The sequence below is a fragment of the Psammomys obesus genome, unplaced genomic scaffold (assembly GCF_907164565.1).
Source record: "Psammomys obesus unplaced genomic scaffold, mPsaObe1.curated_primary_1811, whole genome shotgun sequence".
Classification (NCBI taxonomy): domain Eukaryota; kingdom Metazoa; phylum Chordata; class Mammalia; order Rodentia; family Muridae; genus Psammomys; species Psammomys obesus.
The window spans coordinates 5691702-5718317 of record NW_026596440.1 but is presented as its reverse complement, the minus strand read 5'-3'; the positions used below and the strand labels follow the sequence as shown (position 1 = coordinate 5718317).

The following is a 26616-nucleotide window of genomic DNA, read 5'->3' as shown; positions in this document are numbered from 1 at the left end:
AGGACACACGATGACATCATATATTGCTAGGCAACCCACAGCAGGCTGCCTAAATACTAACAAAATCTTCTGAGTTAAGAGGCAGAGGGCATAGCTCCTGATGTGACCCAGCCTAGCTCACCATTTCTACCTCTGTGTCACATCACTGTTCCCTGTGCTTTCACCAGTACTAAATCTAGTTCCAGTGTTGTTGGTTCATCCCAAAAACACCTCAAATGGAACTTAAGGACATTATCCTACTAGGTGTTCATTTAAAAGAAGTAGAGTTAGGCACAAAAGACAGCTTAAAACCATTTGAGTTGGCTCACAATCTAATGTTTCCATTGCAGATGGTATTTAATCCCACCTTAAAGAGTATTTCCTAGTAATAATTAGCATAACCTCTTACTGAGGCTTGTAGGAATCTCTGCAGGATGCATAACTAATGCTTGTCCTTTTCTCAATGAAAATGCAAAGCTTTAGTAAACAAAAAGGTTATTTCCAAAGTTCTGCTGGCACTTCCATTAGAGTAGAAAGACTAGTCCTGGGTGTTGGAAAAAGCCTGGGCTGTACCCTGAGACGCCACTTCTCCTAGACGGCAACCGCAAAAGCCTTTTGTTTTGTCTCTGAAAAGCGTGGATATCTATCTGTTCATTGCCTGGAAGTCTCCTAGATGTACAACGTTCTGCTCAGTAGACCCGAGTTTGACGAAGGGGCTTTCTACGTGTCTTAGACGGGAGAACATTGCGAATCTTTTGTACCCAGCCTGTCTCTCCCAGTGGAAGTCTCTCTGTGAGGGGTCCTGGCGGGAAGGAGGAGCATCCCAGGAGCTGCGGCGGGATGGCACCGGGGCCGACCGCTCCTGGAAGGAGTAGGGAAAGATGAACGGAAGTGGGAGTAGACTCGAATGCCCCGGGCACTAGCTGCTGCTAATGGGGATGTCCTGGGGAGGGTCCAGTGCAGGGTGACACAGAACCCAGCCGGTTGGGCTAACCTAGCCGAAGGTGCCTGAAAGTTTTAGACACAACCCATGCTCCGCCCGCTGGCCCGGGTCCGCCCCTCGCACTGTTGGGCCTGCGCAGTCCAGTTCACCGTACTGCGCAGGCGCCCACGCGCCAGCGTCCGGTTTGAAAACATGGCGCCAGGCCATCGGTTGGTTTTGAGCGAGGAGCTTATCCGGGAGCGTAGCGCCTTGGGTCCCCACCGCGACCTGGGTGCGTGTGGGACCGACAGCTGCGGTTCAGGGCTCCCCCGGGGAGGCCTGCCTGGCCTGATATTGTGCCTCACTGTGGATGCGGCTTTGCCGCCGACGGTCTCGGCCCGCGGGACAGGGAGGCGGGACCTCTGGGCGGGTTTGTGAGGAAGGGCGTGGCTGTGGTCGCTGAGGCCAGTGGACCTGGCCCGAGTTTGTACGGCCAGGCTGAGTCAGTGTCTCTCTTTTGCAGCAGCTTCCTTCTCTGTCTTCCTACACTTCATTTCGTTGAGGGTTTTGGTATTTCTGTTTATGAGGGATGCAGGTCTGTTCTTATACGGTTTGGACATCAGGGCCTTTTTATGTTTTGTGCAAGAGGTCGTGTAGAATTTGTGCTGATTTTGTGACTTTGTCACCACCTAGACTCTTCCAGGAAAACCATGGAGGCCTAAACTTTTTTGAAGAGTTTGGGTTACAAATTCGATTTTTAAAATCATAGTGGTTTTATCTAGAGTTAATTTTTTTAATCTGGGATTTTGACTAAGTTAAGTTTTTTTTCTTGGTTGTCAAACATGTACACAGAAGTGTCTATTGCATTCTATACTGGTTTTTTAACGCTGGATCTATAAATTGCTCTTTAAATGTCACTTAGCTGCAAACACATTTACTAGTGTTTCCCTCCTGTTTATAATGATTCTGGAGGTCGAACCTAGGGTCTTGTGCATCCTTAAGCAAGCACTCTATCATGGAACTTCACCCTGACCTTTTATAATTTTTCAAGTGTATAATTTTTAAGCCGATATGATCTCCATATTTAGCCCAAGCTGGCCTTGGTTTTTAGTCAGATTCCCATGTAGCTAGGATTGCAGCCAGTTGCCACCATTACTTGTTCTGACCTTCATTGATTTCAATATGCTTTTAAAATATCTCTAGATATCTTCTTAGACCTATGAATTCTTTAGGAATTACTCACTTTTTTATATTTACTTTACGGATGTATTTTTTAAAGAATCATGTGTTTGGAGGTTTTCTTGTTATTTTTCTGTTGATTCCAGTATAATTCTATTATGGTCAGAAAACATATTGTGTTTGATTTTAAATTTGCAGAGGCTGTTTAATGACCAAGAATCTGGTGTCTCTTGGAGAGTGTTCCAAGTACATTTGAAAAGTGTGTTGTTGAATGTCAGATTGATCTTGGCTGATAGTATTCAATCAGAAGGATTTTTCTGTCCAGTGATTTTATTTGCTAAGAGGGTATATTAGCTGCTTTTCTCATTTCCTATATGAAATACCTGATAAGAAGAGTGAAAAGGTTTATTTGGAGGAGATAAAAATCAGGGTGAGGAAGGCAGAGTGGCTACGCTATAATGTTCACATCGCATTTGTAGTTAGGAAGCAGACAGCAATGAGTACTAGTGCTCAGCCCACTTCATTCATTCATTTATTCATTTATTTATTCATTCTTTCAAAGATAGGGTCTCTCTCTGTAGCTCTGGCTGTCCAGGAGCTTGCTTAGAAGTGGTGGTGCAGACCTGTAATCCTGGCACTCAGAAGTCTGAGGCAAGAAGATCTAGCATTTGAGGCCATCCATGGATGCCTATATTTGTCTCAAAAGCAAACAAGCAAAAAATCAAGAACATTAAAAAAGACTATTCCGGGCTGTTGGGATGGGCACAGGATGCAGCAGGATTCTGCAGTGTGAGGAGAGAAGATTCTGTTCCCAGGATGACGTGGGCAAGTAGACATTTTTAGCCACCAGGCAGGGCAGGGAAGCAGGGCTGTGGAATGTTACTGAAAGAAGAGGAGGGAACAGAATCTTGCTGTGGTACTGGGGCTGGTGAAGGAAGAGTAATGCAATAAGGGTGGAGGTGAGCAGACACCGAGGGCAGGGAATCCTTGCTGAAAGGACTTAATGGGGTTCTCTGCAAACGTTTATAAGAAGTACATTTATAGGCCTAGGATAGAATCTATAAGCCTAATTATACTTTGATCAAGTCAAGTTTGACTGTCAGTATCTGCTTCGTTTCTTAAAAAGTTCTAAACTATTCCCTCAAATTGAATTTCTGTTATACTATTTCAAATTTTTAAAAAGCATTAAAATCTTACAATTTTCTGTTCTTAGCTGAACTTCGATCTTTATCTATTCCGGGAACATACCAAGAGAAGATTACCCACCTGGGGAACTCTCTGATTCATCTGACAGCTCTAAAATCCTTAGATCTCTCACGGAACTCCTTGGTTAGTCTTGAGGTACGTTTTAGGCTTGTTTGTTAAAATTTATCACTCTTAGGATCAGAGGGACATAACTTAATGATTAAAAAATGCAACATGTTTTGAAACTATACAAAGAATGCTTATAAACTGTACATTTAGAATGATTGTATTATATTGTCACTCGTGTTTATCTAGAGCTAAGTGCCTAACCCATCCCATTATATCTTTAAACTACTCTGAAAGTAATAGCTTTCTAAAGAAGGGAATGAAACATAGCCCCAAAGACTATATTGTATGTGCCCATTCCTCTTCATCCCTTCAAATGCTCTTTTCCTCTTTCTGTACTTTGTATCTATTAACGGCATCTATTCATGGCCTTCTACCATAAATGACAGTGTGTGAATCTGAGGCTCATTGCACCAGTCATGATGAGAAAACAAGTATCCCAAGGGGACACAAGTGAGAAGCTTATATGAATACTGCTTATGGCTTAATTCAGAGAGGAGGGCCTTGCCCTGAAAGAAGCGCAGGCTGCCATTGCCTGGGAAGATGGTGCTTAATAGAGAACACTCCTGACATCTGTTTCAGATTCTGACTCAGTTAGGTACAAGGCTCCAGCTTTGGCTAAACCAAGCCGGCTATAGTGGTGCATGCCTTTAATCCTAGCACTGGGGAGGCAGAGGCAGGTTGGTCTGTGAGTTGGAGGTCAGCCTGGTCTACAAAGTGAGTCCAGGATAGCCAGGGTTATTACTTACACAAAGAAACCCTGTCCTGAAAAACCAACCAAACAAAAAAAAAAAAAACTACAAAACCAGCTTTAACTAAAACCAAGGGTTGCCTCCTCTCAAAGCATTAGCCTAAGCATTAGCTTCCTAATCTGGGTGTGTGCAGAGTAAATGAAACTGTAAATCACAAGGCTTGATTCATACTGGGCACTTAAGAGAAAGTAGCTGTGCTTAGTACCGTTGGGACTCACAGACCTCAATTCGGACACCCCATGTGGTTGCCACCCTATATGGAACATGGAACTTCACAAATAAGAACGTGCTGCATTGTTATTTTTTTTCTAGCAATAGTATGAGTTCTTTGTGTATTTAATTTGGTTAGCCCTTACCAGTGGGTTTTTTTTTTCATAGTGAACTAACTGAGCTGTGTTCTTATTAACAGGGCATTCAGTATCTGGCCTCCTTGGAGAGTCTCAATATCTACTACAACTGTATTTCTTCATTATCAGAAGTGTTTAGGCTCCACTCCCTGACGGAGCTCCAGGATGTAGACTTCCGGCTTAACCCTGTTGTGAAGAATGAATCTAGCTACCGCCTGTTTGTCGTACACATGCTCCCCAAGCTCCGACAGCTAGGTAGATGGCAGAGCCCTTGCGCTCACGTCCTCATGCAGTGGAGTCATTTTTGTACTCCTGGATAGGTTATACTGCTGTTCCCTGTTGGAAATTGAAGCTAGTTTTTTGTTTGTTTGTTTGTTTGTTTCATGGATGGCCTAAATCCCTGTTAGCTCTGGGCTATCCTTCACCCTCAAGAGCTCAGTCTTGCCAGCCAGCCTAGTCTTCCCAACCTAATCACCAAATTCTAAGCCCAGTCAGAGGCCTTATCCCAAAAAACAAGATGGATAGCCCCTGAGAAAAGATACCACCAGTGCTGAGCCTGGGGGCAAATGCCCAGAACACATTGTTTAATTAAAACATACTTGGAATTTCTGTGTTTAATTGGAAGATAGTTGGAAGGGATAAGTGCTTGTGTTCCATCCTTTATTTGACTGTAGGTAACTAATAAACAGTTGAGTTTGGCTTTGGTTTTAGAAGCATTACAACTATGGGTAGTCTTGAGATTCTTTAGTTTTAAATCGCTGCCTTCCTCTTGCCTGAAAAGTTTAGGTTTAGGATCATCCAGAGTTGATATGGAGGAAGAATGTAAGAGCTATTTTCATCCACAGCAAAGGGATATTACTGAAGTGAGGGTCACTGGAAAAATCCCATCCAAAGGCCCTGCATAGGCAGATGCTGGAAGAAAAGTTTCTTGGTCTGTGTAGGGCCTGCAGAGTGGCTTGGTCCTGCTTGTAGGTGGGAATTTGGAAGGCTCTGGATTAAATTGTGGAGAAAGGAGCAGAGGGATAGCCTGCTCCCCCTCTGTAGGATGCAATAGGTCAGAGAGGATGCTGCTGCTAGGGAAAAGTGGCTGCAGGTCTGGGGTAGGGTGGACTTCATTGGCTTTGGAAGTTTTGTGTTTGAGTTCTGGTGGAGTAGTCTAGGGATTTGCATTATATCTGAGGGGAAAGTAGCTCAGCTGAGACATGTTCTCCTAGTCCATAGAAGACGTGTAATTATGCAACATAGTGGGTTTTGTTTTGTTTTTTTTCTTACTCTTTACTATTTTTCACAATTTTCTGCCATAGAGTAAATACTGTTTAGAAGATAGCATGGGAATTTAACCACATGTGCAGCGTGAATGCTATAATAAAATGGGGAAAGTTCCCAGAGAAAGGGCCGCCTTATCCTTAGGTATTACATAAGAGGAGCCAGGAATTCTTGCCTGGGTTTGCTATATGGGACATTTGGGGTTTCTCCTTGTTCTCTGTGTTCCAGCATTGGGCTTCTGAGGACTGAACTCGCCTTTAAGAGCAAGCTTAGCTAATGTCAGTCTTCTTCATTGTGTTGAGAACTCTGTCTGCAGACCTTTAATGTGCTTATGTGACAGGACTTAGCCAGTGTCTGGCATGCACATTTAAGAAGCATGTCTTAAGTGGGAGTGCACCTCACTTGCGTCCTCCTTTCGCAAGGGCCATCTCCGTGTTCCATAGCAGGTCGTGGGCAGTGGGCTTTGAAGGCGTAGCCTCTTGGCATTGTATTTGGCATTGTTGAGAAGCTAAGTGTAGTTACCAGAGCTCTTCATTCCAGGATAATGCATGACATTCACTGATGAGAGCTGTGTCATCCCTGAGGCACCAGAGCCTTTCGGTAGTGTGAGCTCCAGGATAGTGGTGTGAGGTGTGTCCACTCTCAGGAAGAACATGGCCATCATTGCCCCTCTTGTTCTTTACGGTTCTGGGAATTTTCTTTTTAGATGACCGTCCTGTGAGAGAGAGTGAGCGGAAGGCTTCTCAGCTTCATTTTGCTTCAGAGGATTCACTGGACTCACAGGAGAACTTCTCAGCCACATTGACAGTTGGAAGGTATGGATTGATGTGGTTCCACTCAGAGATGGATCTCAAACTTGCCTGATGACAGGACAGTCAACCGTCAGGCACAAATGTCTGTGTGCTAGCTGCCTCTGCCAGACAAGGATGCAGAACAGATGGAAGAAGTTCTCAGCTCTGACTGGGGCTCAAGTAGGTGGTGATGCAGTCTATCTCTGTTTCTCCAGAAGTTCCTTCAGAGCTGCCAGCCTATTTCAAACAGGAAAGCTGCTGTATAGACAACCATACCACAGAGCATTGCACTTTGGGTCTCTTGGTGTCTCTTATGTTGGCTTTCTGTCTGATTTTATTTCTCTCACATTATGGTGCTAAGGGGAGTATTAGCATATCAGCAACAGGTCTTGGCTATGATCCAGTTTATGGAGAAAATGTTTTCTTTCTGTTTTTAAAGTTTGTTTTTCTTTCATATATGTGTATTGTTTTAGTTATGGGTTTTGTTGCTGTGATGAAACCCTATGTCCAGGGCCTCTTGGGGAAGAAGAGGTTTATACTTTCGGGTGACAGACCATCACTAAAATAAATCAAGGCAGGAACTTAAACAGAGCAGGATCCTGGAGGCAGGAGCTGATGCAGAGGCCATGGAGGTGTGCTGCTTACTGGCTTGCTCCTCATGGCTTGCTCAGCCTGCTTTGTTATAGAACCCAGGGATGGCACCACTCACAATGAACTGGGTCCTTCCCCATCAATTATTAATAAAGAAAATGCCTGACAGGCTTGCCTACACCCCTGATCTTTTGGATGCATTTTCTTAATTGATGTTCCCGCCTCTCAGAGATGACTTCAGCATGTGTCAAGTTGACATAAAACTCTGTGACATATACACTTTTAGGAAACTTCTACAGTAACAGATTTTCATACAGCTCCTCAAATGGCTCTTGGTGTTCATTGTCCCCCTCATAGTCCCTTCCTTCCCCTTCTCTTCTGTCCCCTTGCTCATTTAATCCTCCCCCTCAGGTCTCCTTCTTGTCCTTCTGGAACACTGTATTCCCTTTCCTTGGGAGGTCCTCCCTTCTAGTCCCTTAGTAGTTACCTCATCTCTGTTGGTATCATTCACATGGCATATCTTCTTGCATCTTTGACTCTGGAGTGAGTGTCTTAATATACAGCATAGAGTTGAATCATGATTTTCCTTTATTCTGCCAATCTCTGTCCTTCAATTGGAAAGTTCAATTCATGTTTGCTTATTGTAGTGCTGATAAGAAAGGACCTGTTTTTCTCTTTTCTGTTCCTTATGCCAGTTTTTATTCATTAGTGTCTGTTACTACTTTTGTGTTGGAGACTCTGTGTGTGTGTGTGTGTGTTGAGACAGGGTTTCTTGCTGTCCTGTACTTACTTTACACCAGGCTGGCCTCAAACTCACAGTGATCCACCTGCTCCTGCCTCCCGAGTGCCGAGATTAAAGGCATGCACCACCACACCTGAATATATACTTTTAGTGTACTATTTTAATATTTTAAATTACTCTTCTCTCCTGTATTTATGAGTTGTTTTTACATCTGTCGATACCAAATGAGAGAACAACCAAAGTTACTTTTTTTCAGTTGCCACCCACCATTGTGTTTGTGGGTGTGTGTATGTACATATCTGTGTGTGTACCTGTGTGCATGCATGTATGTCGAAGTAAAAAGTCAAGTTCAGATACCTTTCAGTCACGTTCTGCCTTAGTCGCGCTCTGCCCTAGGTTTGGAGAGACAGGGCCTATCACTGAGCCTGGAATTCACTGACCCTGATAGAGTAGTTAACCGGAGAATTACACTGATCTACCACCCTCACTACTTATTTCCTACCTCAGGCTGACCACAGATGCATGCTCTCATGCCCGGTTATCACATACATGCATGTAAAGTCCGAACTCAGGTCCTCGTGCTTACAAGGTAGGCGCTGTACCAACAGAGCCATCTTCTAAGGACCACAACCTTCCTCCTTTTTTTCCACCTCATTTTCCTCCACTCCAATTCCTTTCTATTCCACCACTTTTACCACTTTTTCTTCCTATAACTTCATGTGTTTTTGTTTTTTAACCCGCTGAGTCCACTTCGTGCCTCCTGTGTGTGGGGGTATAAGATCATCTGCAGGAGTGTGAGTAGCTTCTCAGGGGCCACATCCTTGAAGAGAACTGACTTCCTTCTTCTAGCCGCTATCAGTTGGAATGACTTCTCAGCACAAATGAGCCCCTCTCCTGTCTGCTAGGACTTGGCAGGCCTGCTACGATGCGGGTCTTCACAGCCACTGTGAGTTCACCTGTGCAATGGCACTGTCATGTCTGGCCAATGTAGCTCTTAGACTCTTCCTACTTCCAAGGTGACCCTGAACACTGGGGGTGGTGGGGTGTGATATATTATCCCATTTAGAGATGAGCTGTCCACAGTCTCTTATTCTCCAAAGTCTGACTCTAAGATACTACTTCTGAGTCATAGGCTGAGGAGAATCAAACAGGAGAATCAAACAGTCATAGGCTGAGGAGAATCTACCCTGGAAACTTTGTCCTCCCGGGAAGTTTTTATAGTGCCAGTGGCACTGTGCACACTTGTGAAGGAGAAAAATAGCCAACAGTCTGAACTAGCTGGGTGCCCCATCTTTCATACCAGGCTCTCTCACGAGCCTGGAGCTTCCCAAGTAGGCTGTTCTGTCCGGCCAGCTAGCCCAGGAATCCACTTATTCCTGTCTCCCCTATTCTGGGATTTACTAATCTTTTGTCAGATACATAGCTGCCAGAGATTTTTCCCTCATTCTGTGGGCTGCCTTTTCAGTAGATTAATAGTTTTCTTTGTAATTCAGAAGCTTTTGAATTTCATGAAATCCCACTAGCCGGTTGTTACTTTATTTCCTGGGTGACCATTGTCCTAGTCAGAAAGGCCTTAACTTGAAGCTCTATCCCAAAGTACACTCCCTGCTTTTTCTTTTCTTTCTTTCTTTTTTTTTTTTTTTTTTTTTAAATACATGAGGTTTTTTTTTATTGTAAATTACAAGCTGCAGCTTAGGCCCACACACCCCCACCACCGAAGCAGTGGGAGCTGAGCGCGCATGCCCAGGTTAGTTGGGTCATTTAAAGATTCTGGTCCATCCCAGCATGCCCAAGGCAGCTTTTTCTTGTAGACTTTTCAGTTTCAAGTCTAACATTGGGATCTTTGATTCATTTGGAATTGATTTGTGTGCAGGATTCAGAGAAAGGAATCAAATTTCATTTCTCTAAATGTAGAACCCAGTTTCCCCAATACCATTTAAAGATGCTGTCTAGCTTGGTTACTTTAATACTTTGTGCTCATTGTTGATTTCTCCATTAATGAGACCTTGTTCCCATATTTTCTTCTAGTTCTTTGTGAGGGTTTCTTCCAGCCTGTTGAACAAGTTCTTTGTCTAGAAAGTCTATAATGTCTTCATTTTTTCAAGTAATTTCTGAATTTGGTGGGTTGCTTTTGTTGTTGTTGTTGTTTTTTGGTGTGTGTGTATATATATATACAGTCTGTGCCTTTTTTGGTTTGGTTTGGTTTGGTTTGAGACAAAGTTTCTCTGGTTAGCCCTGGCTGTCCTGGACCTCACTCTATAGACCAGGCTGGCCTTTGATCTCAGAGATCTGCCTGCCTCTGCCTCTTGAGACTGGGATTAAAGGTGTGTGCCACCACTGCCTGACAAGTCTGTACCTCTTTTTTTCTCTGCATCCCTTTTAATTATGGTTAAGTATTGGACATTTTGAATAGAAAGTTTGGTAGCATCTCTGGAAGTCAGTTTCTCTATTCAGTTGGATGTATTGTTCTTGCTTGTTGAAGTTTGGTGGCAATTCTGAACAATTTCTGTGAACTTTCTTCTTTGTTGTATGTGGCCCCTGAAATCTCTGTTCAGTTAGCTTATCTTGAGTAGTGACTGGGCATTGATTATCTTACATGTATGGAAGGCTGTGTTAGCCATGCCTCAGTCAGCCATAGATAATATAAGCATCAGGAACATGAGGTCCTTTATGTCTCTTGATCACATGTATTTCTTGTAGATGTGCCAAGGAAAAACAAGTTGACATTTAATCTGTTAGAGGATTGTATGAACAGAGAAATAGTCTAGAAACTTTAAACTTTTTAGCTAATTTTAGTGGACTTCTATTTAATCTGGGGTAACAGGATTGGTGCCATGTTGTGACATTGCTTTTAGTTTCCAGTTGGGCCAAGTCCCTCTTCCAGGTTACTTTGTAATGAGAGCTATCCAACCAACAAATTCTTCCAAAGAGGTGTGTGAGGGTCTCCTGTAGGGTGGAGTGTATATGGGCCTGCTGACACTGAAGAGTTTTCTTTTCCCTTGCAGACCATACCACTCCAGAAACAGATGTGCTGATACTTCAGCCAAGAAATGCTTGGTTATGGATGCTGATGATGAGGCTGTCCTGAATCTCATTGCTGAGTGTGAATGGGACCTAAGCAATCCTCCTGGGAGCACGAGCTCCAGCCAGAAGGAACATGAGGCTGACCTCTATTATGTCCAAGGTGCGCTATGCAGCACAGTGAAGGCTCCATGGTTCAGGAAGGCCTGGGCTTGAGCATATACTTACGATGCTTATAGTATTGTCTTTGAATACTAATTCTTGCACTTCCCTTTACAAAGGGAAAAGTTAATGGGTCTAAGTTCAGTCTAGTCATAATTACAGTTGTTTGAATTTCATTCTTTCTCAGAGCATAGGAAAAATAATGTCTGACATAAACAAGAACACTAGATGTCCACAGCACCTGTGAGGAGCAGTTGGTCACTTGGCTCTTAGGATATGCCAGTGCTCAGGAGCCTGGTTAAGCCACTGTACCTATCAGGATCTCAGAGCCTCTCAAACTATGCAAACTTAATGTGCAGAGTCTAGGCGCTCTGCCTTTCATCAGAGACTTACTCACAAGCTTTAACTTAATGTCTGTTCTCCACGATGAGTTTCCCAGAGCCATTCATGCTGTAACCAGCAGCTCCTGAGCCACAGTCTTCCAATCCTGCTGTCCTCAGTCCTCTTAACCCTAATTCTTCTCCTGAGTTTGTGGTTGTGTTATAGTTTTAATTTACCTTTTCCTGGAGGGTGTTGACGCAGTCTTGGCAGGTGTGTTTTCTCCTATGATACCTTAAAGTCTGCCCACCCTTTTGTTGTTGAATCATACAAACTATGTGTGAATTTTGGATCTGAGACCTTTCTCTCACTCCATTGATTGATTGCCTTTCGCTTTCCTAACAGTGCTTCAAAGAACAACCAAGCCCAATGAGTCATTTTTCCTATGTTAGAAGCGCTTTATTGTGTCCTAATTGAGACCTTTCCCACCTTGTGCTACAGAAGGACTGTCCAGTTTGTGTACAGGCCACAGTGGGAGTCCGTGCTGAGTCCTGTGAGAGTGCTATTGCTGATTAAGACCTCTCACTTCCAGTTATTTTGAGCAGCTGTTGAAAGGAGCCATCTCTGATCGCTCCAGACGTTTGTTGAGGCAGTTGGCCCCATCTGTTTCCCATTCTGTCTTCCGCACACTGTCCCCTCATCTTGGTTACTTGGGATTGAGGCTTGTCATCCCTGAGCACTGCCATTTTCCTGCCTGTAGAACCAGCAGGAATTCACTCCAGTGTTTACTGCTGTAGTAACTCAGTTTTTTTATTTTGTCTTATTTAATTGATTTAAGCTTTATAGAGTCATATGTTTTCACAAACTTAAAATGTAATTTTTAGTGAAGTAAGACTCAAAATGTTTTTTAATAACATAGAGTCCAGACATCTGTTGAGTCCTTTGTCCATCCAGCACCAATGTGGGGACTCAGCGAGGCGAGGCCACGAGAAGAAGAAAGTCATCTCCAGAGGGTGCTGTCTCGCTCATTCTCCACAGGACCAGCTCTGTGGGGAGCTCCCCCCACATGGAGTGCCGGAGGCCTGCCATGTGCATGTGCAGCACAGCCGCATCACGTCACAGCCAGGTAGCCGCCTGGGCCTGTCGGGCCAAGCTGCCTTTCTGCGTGGTCACATGTCATTCGCAGTGTTTTTTTCTGACTCTAAAATTTTCCCCAATGTCATTATTCCTATTATATATGAAGTTCTAAAATATATTTGGAAAGGATTTCGTACATCAGAGTTTCTCATATACCCATATTTTAGATTGCTGGTTTATAAATTTCTTGGTATTTTCCCACTGTGTACACATACTTTTACTCTGCCTCTCACATTTCTCCCTAGCTCTCTTTAGCCCTGTAGACACGTTTTCTTCTAAATACATGGGCCAAACTCATGACAGTAGCTACATTTTTAATACCAAAGATGAGGAAAGTTAAATAAGTTAATTGAGAGTACCATGAGCATCCATAGTGTAAGAATCAAAAACTTCCCACATAAATGAACCTGTTATCTTGAGGCACTTGTTTTGGTCACATTTGTGAGGCCTTCAGAAGTACCATGGTCATGAAGTGTGGCTGTTTAGAGTTCCAGGCTGTGAGTAAGCCAGGGTCATGCTTCTGTTCAGTGCCTTCCCTGCTTTTACTGTTCTTCCCTAGACAAGAGTATGTCTGCCCCTCCCAAAGGGCATTAATGAGAAAAGACATAGGATCCCCCATGTCATTTGAGTATCCCTGCCCATTTAATCTCTTGGAAATGCACATGTGTGATGTTGTATAGAGAACTTTGTTGACACATTTATTCTGTAAGCTAATGCAGAGCAAGGACTTAAAAATCTATGACTTAACAAGGATGGATTCTGTCCACGTCATCAAGGCTCTTTTCAAAATCATTGCCTTACTATGTTTGCTCCCTATGTCCCTTCCTCCGTTCCCCTCCTACTTTTTCCTCTTGTGTGTCTCTATGTGTATACATGTCCATAGATAATGCATGTGTTTGTTGTGTGTGCCTGTGCCTGTGCCTGATGGACACCTGCACATTTATGGAAGTACTTTTAAAAATTGCAGTACCAGCCTCCAAATCAGAGAGAATTCAGTCTGAGAGAATTCAGACTGAGAGAATTCAGTCTGCTCATTTTCTCTGTATTACAGACTCTACGGATGTTGGGGACTGTGCTTCATCCTCTCAGAAGTCAACTTTGTCATCACAAAAGATACTAAATCCTTTGCCTGTTCCTGAAAAGTACAGGAAGCGAAGGATGCCTGGTGGTCGATTCCAGCTGCCTTCAGACCAGGAGTGTCTGAGCTGCCTAGAGAGGGCTGATGGGCCCTCTGGTCTTAAGGACAGTCTGAGCCAACAGAATGGCTTGGAGAGCCACAGTCAGATAGCCTTGACTCACTCTGAGTCTTTGGAGGCCGAAGAGCTGGTACCTCATGGCACAAGTGACCCCAGAGTGGTAAGCAGCTGTAGCAGAGGGTCAGCATGTGAAAACCTACCTCATTTCCCTTAAGTGTATTTCAGCAGCAAATTGTTTGGTCTCTTGTTTGCCATATCTTATATTTTCAGTCTTAATTGTGACCCCCACAGTGAAGTTGCTTTTGAACAACTTCCTTGGTCTCATGCTCCACTGTTCTAGTGCTCTGGTTCTGAGAGGCAAACACAACCACATAATAGGGATGATTTTTCTCATATTTACATTTGTCTCCAAATTTGGAATCTGGTTTATAGCAGGTTGAGTCGTCAATTGCACTGTCATGAGGGGAGAATCCTAGGAATACATTTTATGGTTTCCGAAGGATTCATTTCTAATGAGGGAATTAAGAGTTTTTTAAATCCTCAAGGACCTGGAGGTTCCAGAGCTACGCCACTGTCTTAGTTGCAGCCAGCTGGCCCAGTTGGAGGCTTTGAGACTCAAGGTCCACCCCCTGAAGTGAGAGCTGCTGGAGCAGTGTGGGGAAAATGGCATTTTTCTGAGAGCCTGTTGAAATGGAAACGGGAAAGTCTAGGAAGTAGAGCCCTTTGGCTTAGAATCTAGAGAGCTTTCAAGGTGGTGAATTCTCTGATTGGCCCTAAGCAATACCTGGGGAAAAACAAGCTGGCTCTTTGAAGCCACAATTAGGGTGCACTCCGGGGGTTTCTAGACTAGGACAGAGAGAGGCAGATGCCGCTGATAAGCATTAGTTCTGTGGGCTGTTTTCATATGTGATGTGACCATGTCTATTTGCAGCCTCTGTTTCCCAGGTTCTGGACTGAGAGAGAGGGAAAATGGGAGGGGAGAGCTGTGAGGTTGTTTCAGCCCCATGAGGAACTAGCTTCAGAGAAGGCTGTCTCTTATTCTCAGCTCAGGGTTGTGACCCCCCGGGCATGGGTTTTTTTTGTTGTTGTTGTGGAGACAAACATTTTAGATGCTGGCATATTGTGTTAGAGACCTAACGTTTTGCAGTGAGCTGCTAACCATCTTAATTACTGTGTCTTTATCCTAGCTGTCTCCTAAGCTCAGCTTGGCAGCGGGGTCTGAGCGAAGGTCCACTCTGGAAGTGGCACTTCTGGAGGCTCTCCTCGACCTACTCGACAGGTGCGCTAGTGGCAGTGGATCCCTGCATGGCAACGAGGCTTTCCTTGGTGAGCCCTCTCCTAGCGGCACCTACTAGTAGATTCTGCTCGCCTGCTGGGTTTGGGCCTCTGAGTGCTGACACAAGAGAAGTGGATATTTGTCTCCCAACTGTGTAACAGATACTCTCTTCTGAGTGTTACAGGATTTATTACATGTCCTCCCTACATGTTGCTGCCCTTCTCAGTGACTGGAGTGCTTTGTGACTATGGGCTACCACTTGCCAGTGCTACAAATGCTGTGCCCAGTATCAGTTTCTAATTACTTGGTCTTCTTCTGGGCATTTGGAAGGCTGGGAAACTCTCTCGTGTCTTGATTTTCTTTGTCCATCTGGCTGAGTACGGGGCCCTGGATTCACAGGTTCAGGTATATGATAGGAACCCAGTGGGATTGTCTTCCCTAGTGAGGACTCAGGTCTCCATATTGGAGATTCAGGGTGACAGTGTGCTAGGCTTTCTCATGCAGTGTTATGCTCTGAGCCTGGGCAATGGCTGCTTTCCAGAAGCCTGGCCTACATGTTACTGTCTTTTGGGAGCCAGGCCCATCAGCACTGAACTGCTTAAGCCACTGCCTACCATGGTTCCCGTCTTACTAGTTAGGCTTACTGTTGCTATGGTAAAACACCATGACCAAAAGCAACTTGGGAAGGAAAGGATTTATTCAGCTTATTCTTCTATATCACAGTTCATCATGGAAAAAAGTCAGGACAGGCACTCAAACAGAGTAGGAGCTTAGAGGCAGGAGCTCATGCAGAGGATATGGAGGAGTGCTACTTACTGGTTTACTCCTCATGACTTGCTCCATTTGCTTTCTTATGGAACCAGGGCTACCAGTCCAGGGATGGCTTCACCCCCAATTGGCTGGGCTCTTCCCCCATTAATCACTAACTAAAAAATTGCCCTAAAGGCCTGCCTTCATAGAGAGCATATTCTTAATTGAGTTTTCCTCCTCTCAGGTGACTTTAGCTCGGGTTTCAGGTTGACTTAGAGTAGCCAGCATAGTTCCTGAGCACTCTCCCAGGGTCGTGACCCTTTTAGTTATCCCTGGATCAGAAGCTTAGGGAACTGCAGCACTGGATCTTGGGTGCTATAAATGTAGTCTTTAATCAGGACAGTTGTCTTGCCTCAACAGAAGTGCTCCATTAGCTGTGGTGGCCATGGTGCAGCTGCCAGCCTGGAGTATTAGGCTCCCTAATACATTCAGCACATCTTCCTGATGGCTACCTAGCATGTGCAGCCTTGTCTTCAGGGTTGCCTTTTTCATAAATTAAAGGCTATATCCATTACTCTCATAGCGAAGCCAAGCAAGGCGATCTCAAGGTGCCAGTGTTTCTGTACTCTGCTTTCAAGTCATGTCTGTGTAGTGAGCTTTTTGTTGTTGTTGTGCTTGTTTATATTCCATCCTTTAGCTATGATATGGTAACGGTATTTCCTTTTGACTCCTAGCTCAGGCCAGGCATGTTTTGTCATCTCTTCAAGAGTTCACAGCAGCTAGGGACAGTTCAGCACTTGAAAAGGAAGGACTTAGTTTCCTGTCTCTTGAAAATAAGTCTCTGCAAAGCCGCCTTGCTGAGCAGCAGCAACAGTACACTACTACCTTGAACCAGGTGACTGCAGAGCTCAACAGTACCAGGAAGGAGCTGGTGAGCGCTCTTTGCTGTTTGTATTTGTTCATGGGACAAGGGAAAGACAGGCCCAGCCTCACAGAGTCAGGGCAGCCCCGTGGGCAGCCACTGTGGAGCTCCTTGCTGCTCCAGGATGAAGCAGTTTCCCCATATTAGCAGCTGGTATAACTGCTTAACACCCAGGTCCCAGAAAACAGTAACCTGTGACGGCAATGCTGCTAATTGCCAACATTCTGCCTCATGTTCTCTTCTCAGACTCTAGATGGAAGAGATGGGGGAAGAGGAAGTGAACCATACTCATCCTGTCCCTGGCATAGGCTTAGTCAGCTGGGTCATCTGTGCTTTTTGCCTCTCTTCTGCACCAACCAGGCAACATTTGATGGTTGTGTCTGAGTCTAGGGGACTCTCTAACATGAGTTGGTACTTGGAGAACTGTACAAACTTGAACCTGGCGTCTAAGCTGATCCTTGTGTGGTTACATCATGTTTAAAGTATTGGGGTGCTCTCACTTCCTTTAAGTTTATGTTAATGATTATATCAAAGGCAGAAGGGTTAGGCCGCAGGGCCACCTACCAGTGCTCCCAGCAGAGCAAGTACTAATCTTCTGCTTAGCTCTGTGGCTTTGTAGTACATAACCCCAAAACAAAACACAGGCGAACACTCTGTGGCCAGCTTCTGCAATGAACTGAGATTAACTGAGCACAAATCAGCTGCCAAGACTCAGCACTTACCTGAAAGCCTGACAGGTCAGGATCTTCTTCCAGGCTCCCTCCCAGAAGGTCTTGATGCCACATGGGCTTCTGTAAGGGCTACAGGAGTCTTCGTGGTACCAGTAAGGGGATGCCAGTCTGTCTCCTCTGCCAATGTGTATTGGTCCACCTCTGACAAGATGAGCACTTAGGGACCATGTACTCTAGGTCAGCAGGTCCCTGCAGCAGATGCCTGGCCTGCATCCTGCTTTCATCACCTTTCACACCATCATACTGTGGTAGATGAACATACCACAGTATCCCTGGGTGAAAGTTTAAAGTTGCCTGACTAATGATATCTTCATTTTGGGAAGATCTGTATAAGAGATGACACTCGAAACTCCATTTTTAGAGGAAAAAAAGAAACAGCGAACTGGCACAGGTGGTCTCTTGTATTGAAAACACTGGCTCTCCTGCCATGTGCACAGAGCTCTTGCATCTGGAGAGGGCCAGAGCCCAGTGGGCCTGGACTGCAGTGCTATGTGGAGTTTTGTCTATGTGGGTCGTTGGCCCCATGGGACACAGTATAGTCTTTCACAAGAAAACAACCAGCAGTACCTGTTAAGGAAGACACAGTGAGCCCTGTGGGATCTGGAACAGTGGCACCCAGATAAAAAGGGCCCAAGAGTTAGTGTTGCCCTGCTGCAGTACGGAAGTGATACACAAAAAGTATCTGTGCTGAAGGGCGACCTTACATGTCAAGACAGGAACCTGTTAAAGTTCCCTCACTGAGTGAGCTGAGCCATGCTTCTGGTTATCCAGCCTTGGAGAAGGAATATCCAGCAAGTGGATGAGGAGTTCATATGGTAATAACCACCTCCTGGGACAGCTGAGAAAGTGCATGTAATGGACCAAAGAGAGCCACCTTCCAGAATAACTGTTGGCAAACTCTAGTGAGCTCCATAACATGGATACATTAGCCTGAGGGGAGCTTCCTGTGACATCTAGAATTATGTCCTGAGGCAGAGGCTCTGACCCTAATATGGTCTCCTGAGTACTGTTTCCAAAGCAGCTGTACCTGCCCGCTCTGGGTGTGTTCAGTCCGCTGTTGCCTGTGCCTGTCACAACCTGGAGTATGATTGAGGTAGGAGCCAGCATAACCCACTGAGAGCTAGTACCAGAAGGAAGAGCCTGTATGGGGTCAGAGGTGCTTTGAAAGGAAGATTTAAAGCTGCTGCTGAAAGAAGTGGTTTGGGGTCTGGCAGTCAGCCTTTAACTGGAGACATCACAGTCTGGTGGGCATACATATGCAATAAAGATACTTAAAAATTCAACAATAAATTTATAAATTCAGTAAATAAGGTAAACCGGGCCTGCACTTTGGTGAGATGCTAGTTCTCACTCTTTCTTTCCCAGGCCAGCACTGTCTAGAGCTTTCCTTATGAGTATGCCTGCTGGTACCTGAGTTGCAGGCAGATGCGTACAGATCTGCTTTACAGGCAGCTTCCGTGGCTTACTGTCAAAAAACAACTTTTCAATAGCTGCCATTACTGGCTCTGATGGTAGTTTTGATGTCTATTTCATGTCTCAGTCTTAATGCCCAACATAAATATTCAGCATTTTCCCTGCCTGTGAAAATACTAAGGGCCCCAGGCCTCAGTTCCTTCTGAGAGATAGAGGATGACTGATGGAATTCCCATATTTGTAGACTGAAGAGCCAGATCATAGTGGAATGCCATAGAAAGGATGCCACTAACACCGAAGGGTACAGCATTCTGGGGATCTGCTGGGACAGTGGGATCCTTATGGAGAGAGAGGACCCACTGACTACCAGCCATTGCTCCTCTAGTATTACACCTGAATACCCTGCCTCCCCTCCCTCCTTTTCCTTGTGTCCTCCTCCTTCCACTGGGTCAGGCTAAGGTAGGTGGCCTGCTGGTAGGCGAATATACTTGAGAGTGTGATTTTTGTTTTGTTTTTTTTGTTGTTGTAATTTAGAGTTATACTATGAAAAGGGAAACTTGAGTCTATGGTTTGTCCAGAGTTTGATTCCTTTCATTAAATATATTGACTGAATTTGAATTGTCTGCATTTGTTTTCTACACCTCCAGGACACATTGAGACAACATTTGGACAAATCCTTGGAAGAGAATAGTAACTTAAAATCTCTTCTGTTCAGTGTAAAAAAAGAAGTAAAAAACGCAGACACTTCAGCTGCATTAACTCTGCAGATCACTGGTAAGGGCTTAGCTTATTTGGTAACACTACTTGGTAAAATCTGGGGCTCACGGGTACATAGGGTAGACATTGTTCTAAGCCACTTTATGCCAAGAGTTGGAATCAGTCAATACTGTCTGAGTGGGTCTGGAGACGCAATCTAGTCGTTAATGACTGCCGATAGCAGCTAGTCTGGGGTGGTATGTGGAGGTAGCTTCTTGTTTGGCTGCTTCCACCGCCATCTAGATCTTGGCCATTGTGCTTCCTGAGAAAGCAGGGTCTTGACAGCTCTTACCACTGTTTGTTTCAGGTCCAGATAATTTTCATTTCTTTCTTCACTTCTTGGGGTGTTTTGTTTTTCCATTTTAAGAAGAGTCAAGGTCAAACGCCTAGGGTTCTGTATGCAGGAGGGCATGCAGTTTTTCAAGGGAAACTTTAAAGAGCCAGGAGCTAACTGCCTCCTGCCTGATCCTTTGTACCACAGCTTTTGCCACATGAAGCACCACAGGTGAGGAATTCCAGCCACGTCTGACTCTTGGGCCGAGTGTCTCCTCAGATCTCTTATTGTTTGCTATTATTTGGGGTGTTTTGTTAAATGATAAGAGGGTTTTTTGTGTTGTTGTTTGTTTAGTTTTTTTGGGTTTGTTTTGTTGTTTTGTTTTGTTTTGTTTTGAGGCAGGATTTCTCTGTAGCTTTTGTAGACCAAGTTGGCCTCAAACTCATAGTGATCTGCCTGCCTGTGCTTCCCTGAGTGCTAGAATATACCAGTCTTTCAAATTTATGGCCTCTTTTTTATTATTATTTTATTATTATTGTTGTTTCGTGTGTGTGTGTGTTTTCCTAAATATAACCTTCTCAGACTAGACAATATTACTTGCACGTATGTCTGCAGGGCCGACCATTCGGTATTGGGCAGCCGGTTAGTGTGCTCTTCCCTGGGGAAGACTTTCTTCTCCTCCCAGCATTCCTTAGTTGGCTGGAGTTCTTTGTAGAAGATTGAAGCTTCGTGGCACATCCGCTTAGCCATGTCTGTTGTTAGCTCACATTTAGGCAGTCAAATTGACAAGACTTTATGGGTGTCATTTCTGACATTACCTGAAGACATAGTCTAACAGCAAGCCCTCTGATCCTATGGCTCTTAATGGTCTTTCCCACCCCACCCCACTTTTACAGTGTTTTCTGAGACATAAGTGTGATGAGTTTTGTAGCTGTACCCACTGGGACTGTTCCACAGCTTTGCCTTTTGATTGGTTGTTTTCTGTAGTGGTCTCCTCTGTTGAAAGAGACATTTCCATGGTGAGCGGTGAGGACCACGCTTATCTGTGGGTATTAGGACAAAATGTAAAGTGTAGTTAGGAATCATGCTGGTTTAGTAAAGTGATAGTTATAGGGTTTTGTTTTGTTTTTTTCTAAGATTCATGACTTCACTAGCCCTGGTAGTTGGCTCAGTTTCCCTCTTGTTGTGGCCAAGGGTAGAGGGGTTCTTAGGTCTATATTGAAAGCTTGTCTTCAGGTTTCGTTGCTGTGAAGAGACACCATGACCATGGCAACTCTTAAAGAAAACAGTTAATTGGGGACTGGCTTACAGTTCAGAGGTTTAGACTGTTATGGTCATGGCAGACAACATGACAGCATGCAGGCAGACATGTTGCTGAAGAAGGAGCTGAGACTTCTATATCTTGATCTGCAGGCAGCAGGAGACTCCATACTGTTTATGTAGCTTGAGCAGAGGAAACCTCAAGGCCTGCCCACATAGTGACGCACTTCCTCCAATAAGGCCACACCTTCTGATCATGCCGCTCCCTATAGACCAAGCATTCAGACACATGGGTCTATGTTCAAACTGCCACAGAGCTGTCGGTTACTGTCAGGGGAGGCATGCCACTCTGTGTACTCAGTGCAATCATGCCATGTGGGCATTTTGTGGGGCATTGTTTGTGTTGTCTTGGCTCTCTTTTCTTTCTAGCCTTGCCTAAAGAGTGTAATGCTCTTTATTGCCAATGTAGCATGAGTTTTCTGACATTCTGTAATTTTGGCTCAGATTGTTCTTTATTTCTTGAGTCATTTTCTGTTTGTCTTTACTCGTTTTGAAATGGTGTGAGGGTGTTGGATCTACTCTGTGGGCCCGTCTCTCAGAAGTTAGATTTCTTTTTTATTTTTAATTACAATTTATTCACTTTGTATTCCAGCTGTAGTCCCCTCCCCTGTCTCCTCCCAATCCCACCCTTCCTTCCTCCCATGCCCCTTCCCCAGTCCATTGATAGGGGAGGTCCTCCTCCCCTTCCATCTGACCCTATCAGGTTTCATCAGGACTATCTGCATTGTCTTCCTCTGTGGTCCAGTAAGGCTGTCCCCCTCATCAGGGAGGTGATCAGAGAGCCAGACACTGAGTTAATGTCAGAGACAGCCCCTGTTCCCTTTACTAGGGATCCTGTTTGGAGACTGAGCTGCCGTGGGCTACATCTGTGCAGGGGTTCTAGGTTATCTCCATGAATTATCATTGGTCGGAGTATCAATCTGAGAAAAGACCCCTAGGCCCAGATTTTTAGGTTCTGTTGCTCTCTTGTGGAGCTCCAGACCCCTCCAGGACTTTCTATCTCCCCCTTCTTTCATAGGATTCCCTGCACTCTATCCAAAGTTTGGCTATGAGTCTCAGCATCTAGAAGCCGGATGTCTTACACTTGTGTCTGCAAGACTTTTCTGTCAGTTGTTTTATATGACTCTTGTCGTCCAGGACTCTAAGGAAAGGCCACAGTACCTTTTCTGAATATATGGATCAAAAATACACCTGCCTCCATTGGGAATTTCTTGGACCTTCCCTCCTTTCTCTCTGTTATCATGTTTTGTTCAATTCTTTGCTATAACAGTTATTTCCCAATGAGGACTCTGTTCTAAAAGAGACCAAATTGGCTAGCTCCTTAGACTACATAGAACACCTGGTCTCCCTTACTGGCAAGGTGAAACTGTCACTTATTCTACCACAGTGCCCATGAAAATGTGTCCTTTGGGTTCTCTTCCACATTGTATCTGGCAGATGCCTCACTAAGGACAAATCGTCCCCACAGACAGAGACATGATGGGCTACCATACCTCTGGGGCTTGGCCTAGTCCCTTGGGTTAGGGAGATGAGACTCCTGGGGGTTTTGGTTTTTGTCCACTTTCTCTTTATGTTTGGTTAATGTAAAGTTCCTAGGAGTTCCTAAGACCAGGCTGCCATTGCTGTCTTCCCAGAATCCTTTTCACCTATGCTCTTAGAGAGGCTATTGTCTTGTCTCAAATCATCACAGATGTTTGTGCACTGCTGATTGGTAAGAAGAACTTTATGCAAGTGTCATTGTCATCGTTTGCCATGCTTTTCTTTCTGGCTTTTGTTTTTTGTTGTTGTTGTTTTGTTTTGGTTTTGGTTTGGTTTGTTTGTTTGATTTCTTTGCTTTTCAAGACAGGTTTCTCTGAGTCCAGGGTTTAGCCTTCGCTGTCCTGGACTCAATTTGTAGACCAGGCTGGCCTCGAACTCACAGAGATCTGCCTGCCTCTGCCTCCCCAAGTACCTTTCTGGTTCCCTTGATATTACTGATGCTACATGATTTCACAGCCGTGTGTCTATATATGGATTTTTCTGTATCCTTTGTTCAGATGTAGGGGGCCAATGAATGGGGTATCTCTTTTCCCCTTGAGTTGGAAATTCAGAAATAAGAATCACATAGATTGAAGAGAACACCAGCTCTGGCACTGGTAGATAGGAATCAGTGGGTGTGTCAGGTATATGGCCACCACAGACATCATGATGCTTCTCCCTAAGCCATAGAGGGAGACAGATGTGGCTTTGATACTCTTCACCTCTGCCTTTGAGTACCTGATATTCTTTTTCTGCCTTTAATTTAAACCATAATGGTCAAAATGTGTGAATGAACATCACAGCACAATACTGCTTCCTGTCTTTCTCCCTCAGGACTTCAGACAAGTATGAAGGAGCTCTCTGGGGAAGTTGTGGAACTGAAGCAGCACTTGGAGCACTATGACAAGATCCAGCAGCTCACACAGATGCTGCAAGAGAGCCACAGGTCCCTGCCTGAGTGGGTCACAGGGGGAGGCTGAGGCGCAGAGTGTGGGACACCAAGAAATAGTTGGCAGTGTCTCTCAGAAGTTCAGGATCCACATGCATTGCCCTGTTGGCTTTGAGCATCAGTGAACATTTCCTTGGTGAAAAATGAGATATGATGATGACTGTAAGGAGTGTACTCTGAAGTATAGACTGGGAAGTGTACAGCCTGAGGTATGGCTCCTGAGGTAAGCATGCTGAGGTGTGAACACCTTGAGGTGTATAGGAACCAGGAGTATGGCCTAGGAAATGTACAGGGTAAGTGACAGTGAGGTACAGTGCAGTGTTCTTTTCCCTGGGTTGGTGAGAAGAACTTATACAAGTGTCATTGTTATCCTTTCATCCTTTGCCATGCTATTCTTTCTTTTTTTTTTTTTTTTTTTTTTTTTTTTTTTGGTTTTGGCTTTGGTTTTTATTTGGTTGGTTGGTTGGTTGGTTGGTTGGTTGGTTGGTTTCTTTGCTTTTCAAGACAGGGTTTCTCTGTGTAGCCCTGAACTCAATTTGTAGACCAGGCTGGCCTCGAACTCACAGAGATCTGCCTGCCTCTGCCTCCCCAAGTGCCTTTCTGATGCCCTTGATGTTACTGATGTTACATGATTTCACGGCCTGTAGAGTGGTTCCTGTAGCGTGTACTTTCCCTCTCACTGCAGTCCATGGTTGTTCCCTTATATTTCTACTTTTTGCTATATGGGCAGTGAAAGGAGGACTAGGACTGCAGAGAGGGGCAAGGCAGATGCCCATTTCAATTGAGGAAGTTTCCTCTGGGAAGGAAACAAATGCTGGAGTGAGAACAGGTCATCAGAGCAGCCCTTGTTCCTGGAGCTTCCAGTGAGGAGTGCTGGCCTGCAGTCACTATTACCACTCTTCCCCCTTCTCCCTTCTCCCTGCTAACCTCTCTTCTCATTGTTTTATAACTAGGTGACCACATTCCTGCATGTAGGGTCAGACGAAGCCAAGCTCTCCCTTTAAGTCATTACAGGCCAGTAACCCCATGGACCCATTACAGGTTTTAGTTACAGTAGTTAGAAAGGCTTTTGGCAGAGAAGGCTGAGCTGAGACTCAGCTGGGAGGAGTGGAAGGAAAGAATCCGAGCCACTAATTTCGGGGTCCAAGCTGTGGCAGGCAAAGCAATGCACTCCTGGAATCCACCAGGCCATCTCTGAGGTACCCAGTGACATTGCTGGTTGTGCTCCCAGCATCCTGGTCCAGATATGGGCAGGACAAGGTGTAGAAGTCTGAAGATAGTGGGATCCGGCTTTTTCCCACTCATGTGCATGCCGATGTGACTCCGCAGCCATTTCTGTGATTTAAACAAATAGGGCTAGCACCTACTTAGTAGATGACTCAGTTGGGTGACCATCTTCAGAAGCGGCAGAGGTAGTGTTGCCTTGCTGCATCTGAACTTGTGATGTTATTCACTATGGCCACTCTGGGGGACAGGGCAGTATTGAGAAATTGTGAAATATGTGCTAGCACTTCTGAATCCAGCTCTGCGCTGTACTGTTGCCACATCACAGTTAGCCATGTATGACTAGGAATTAAACATTGGAGTAGTGGGTCTTTCTAGAGTCAGAAGATGATTTTGCTAGCCATAAAGGTTATCATTGTCTTGCTATAGAACTGTGGTATGTCGGAAAGACATCACTATTTACTCCTTCAACTTATTCCCAAACTCAGCTCGCAGTGACCAGCAGTGCCTTTTAGGAGGCTTGCTCAAGCTAAGGAATCTGGTTGTGTCCTGTGTGTGATGTGGAAAGGTCATGTGCAGGGATAGTAGTTATTAAGAAGTGAAAGATAACCGGGCCATGGACAAGCGGTGGCCTTGGCACTGCTATAGTTAGGAGAACCTGGCTAGCGTACAAGTAAGCTATGCCTTCATGCCGGTGGGCTTCCAGCCAGGCTGTGGCTGTTGGACACCACGGCAGGCTGGGCACTGGCGGCCTGTAGAGTGGTTCCTGTAGCGTGTACTTTCCCTCTCACTGCAGTCCCTGGTTGTTCCCTTATATTTCCACTTTTTGCTATATGTTTGTTATTCTTCCTTTCCTCCTCCAGCTCCCTGGTGGGCACCAACGAACATCTCCTGCAGGAGTTGAGCCGTACACGGGCACAGCATAGAGCTGAGGTAGAGCAGATGCACTGGAGCTTCCAGGAGTTTAAGAAGACTGCTGCCCTGTTCCCACGCCATAGCTCCCGACTTGGTGGCCGACAGTCCTGCTAGCTGCTACTAAGCTGTGTTCTCCATCAGTTCTAGCCCCAGGGTTGCACCCGGGTATGCATACCCTGGTGAGACTGCAGTCACTTTAGGATCCTCAAAATGTGGTCATGAGCTCAGCTTGTTTATGTGCTTTAAGTTGATGAGCTCCACCCTGGGGCTTTGTCATTTTGAGATGTTTTGTCATTACACATCCTGTTGTAAAGTACCTGTGGTATTTTTTCTTCCCAATGCAAGAAAGTTTTATATAATTAAAATGTTTTCATGTGAGAAGCAGTCCTTATTTAAAGAACTAATATATTGTGTTATGTTTAAAAAGTTAACTTTTTAAGTGGCACTATAAACTATAACTTTCTCATTGAATTCTTCTATAAAACAAGTTACACATAGTGAGCAAGAAGAAGTAAGTTCCAAGTTGTAATAAAAATAACACTTATAGATGTAAGAAACATTTTAAGAATTTGTATGATGTTAATGTCATAGTAAAAAAAAAAAAAATCTCCCTACTTTCCGCTTCACCCTTTTGCTTGCCATAACTTCTGCAAATAAACAGACTATTTAACCAAAATTCAGGGGTAGATTTAAATACACACTATACAGAATGAAACCCAGGTGACTAAATATGTGAAAAGTACTCATCAGAAGCAGTAAATTTAGTCCACCAGGATGACACTCCTAGAGTGAAGCCCTGCAGACAGAGGCTCTTGTGTACTAGTGCTGCTGAGTAAGCACTCTATAGACAGCTT

The 26616-nt window shown here is 44.7% G+C and overlaps 1 protein-coding gene across 1 annotated transcript; it reads left to right on the top strand.

Annotated features, from left to right (window-relative positions):
- Positions 1–1114: 1114 nt before the first annotated feature.
- Cep72 (centrosomal protein 72) lies at positions 1115–26250 on the top strand. The gene is made up of 12 exons (XM_055597915.1): positions 1115–1193; positions 3294–3421; positions 4553–4745; positions 6463–6571; positions 10886–11064; positions 12301–12507; positions 13570–13874; positions 14902–15040; positions 16475–16671; positions 19454–19580; positions 23509–23620; positions 25711–26250. Exons 1-12 carry the CDS (start codon positions 1115–1117, stop codon positions 25874–25876), a joined length of 1941 nt encoding a protein of 646 aa, XP_055453890.1. The 3' UTR covers positions 25877–26250.
- Positions 26251–26616: the final 366 nt, after the last annotated feature.

Coding starts and splice junctions, on each gene's coding strand:
- Cep72 (XM_055597915.1), top strand. CDS start 1,115: ATGGCGCCAGGCCATCGGTTGGTTTTGAGCGAGGAGCTTATCCGGGAG. Junction 6,572..10,885: donor GCCACATTGACAGTTGGAAG/GTATGGATTGAT, acceptor TTTCCCTTGCAG/ACCATACCACTCCAGAAACA. Junction 23,621..25,710: donor ATGCTGCAAGAGAGCCACAG/GTCCCTGCCTGA, acceptor TTCCTCCTCCAG/CTCCCTGGTGGGCACCAACG.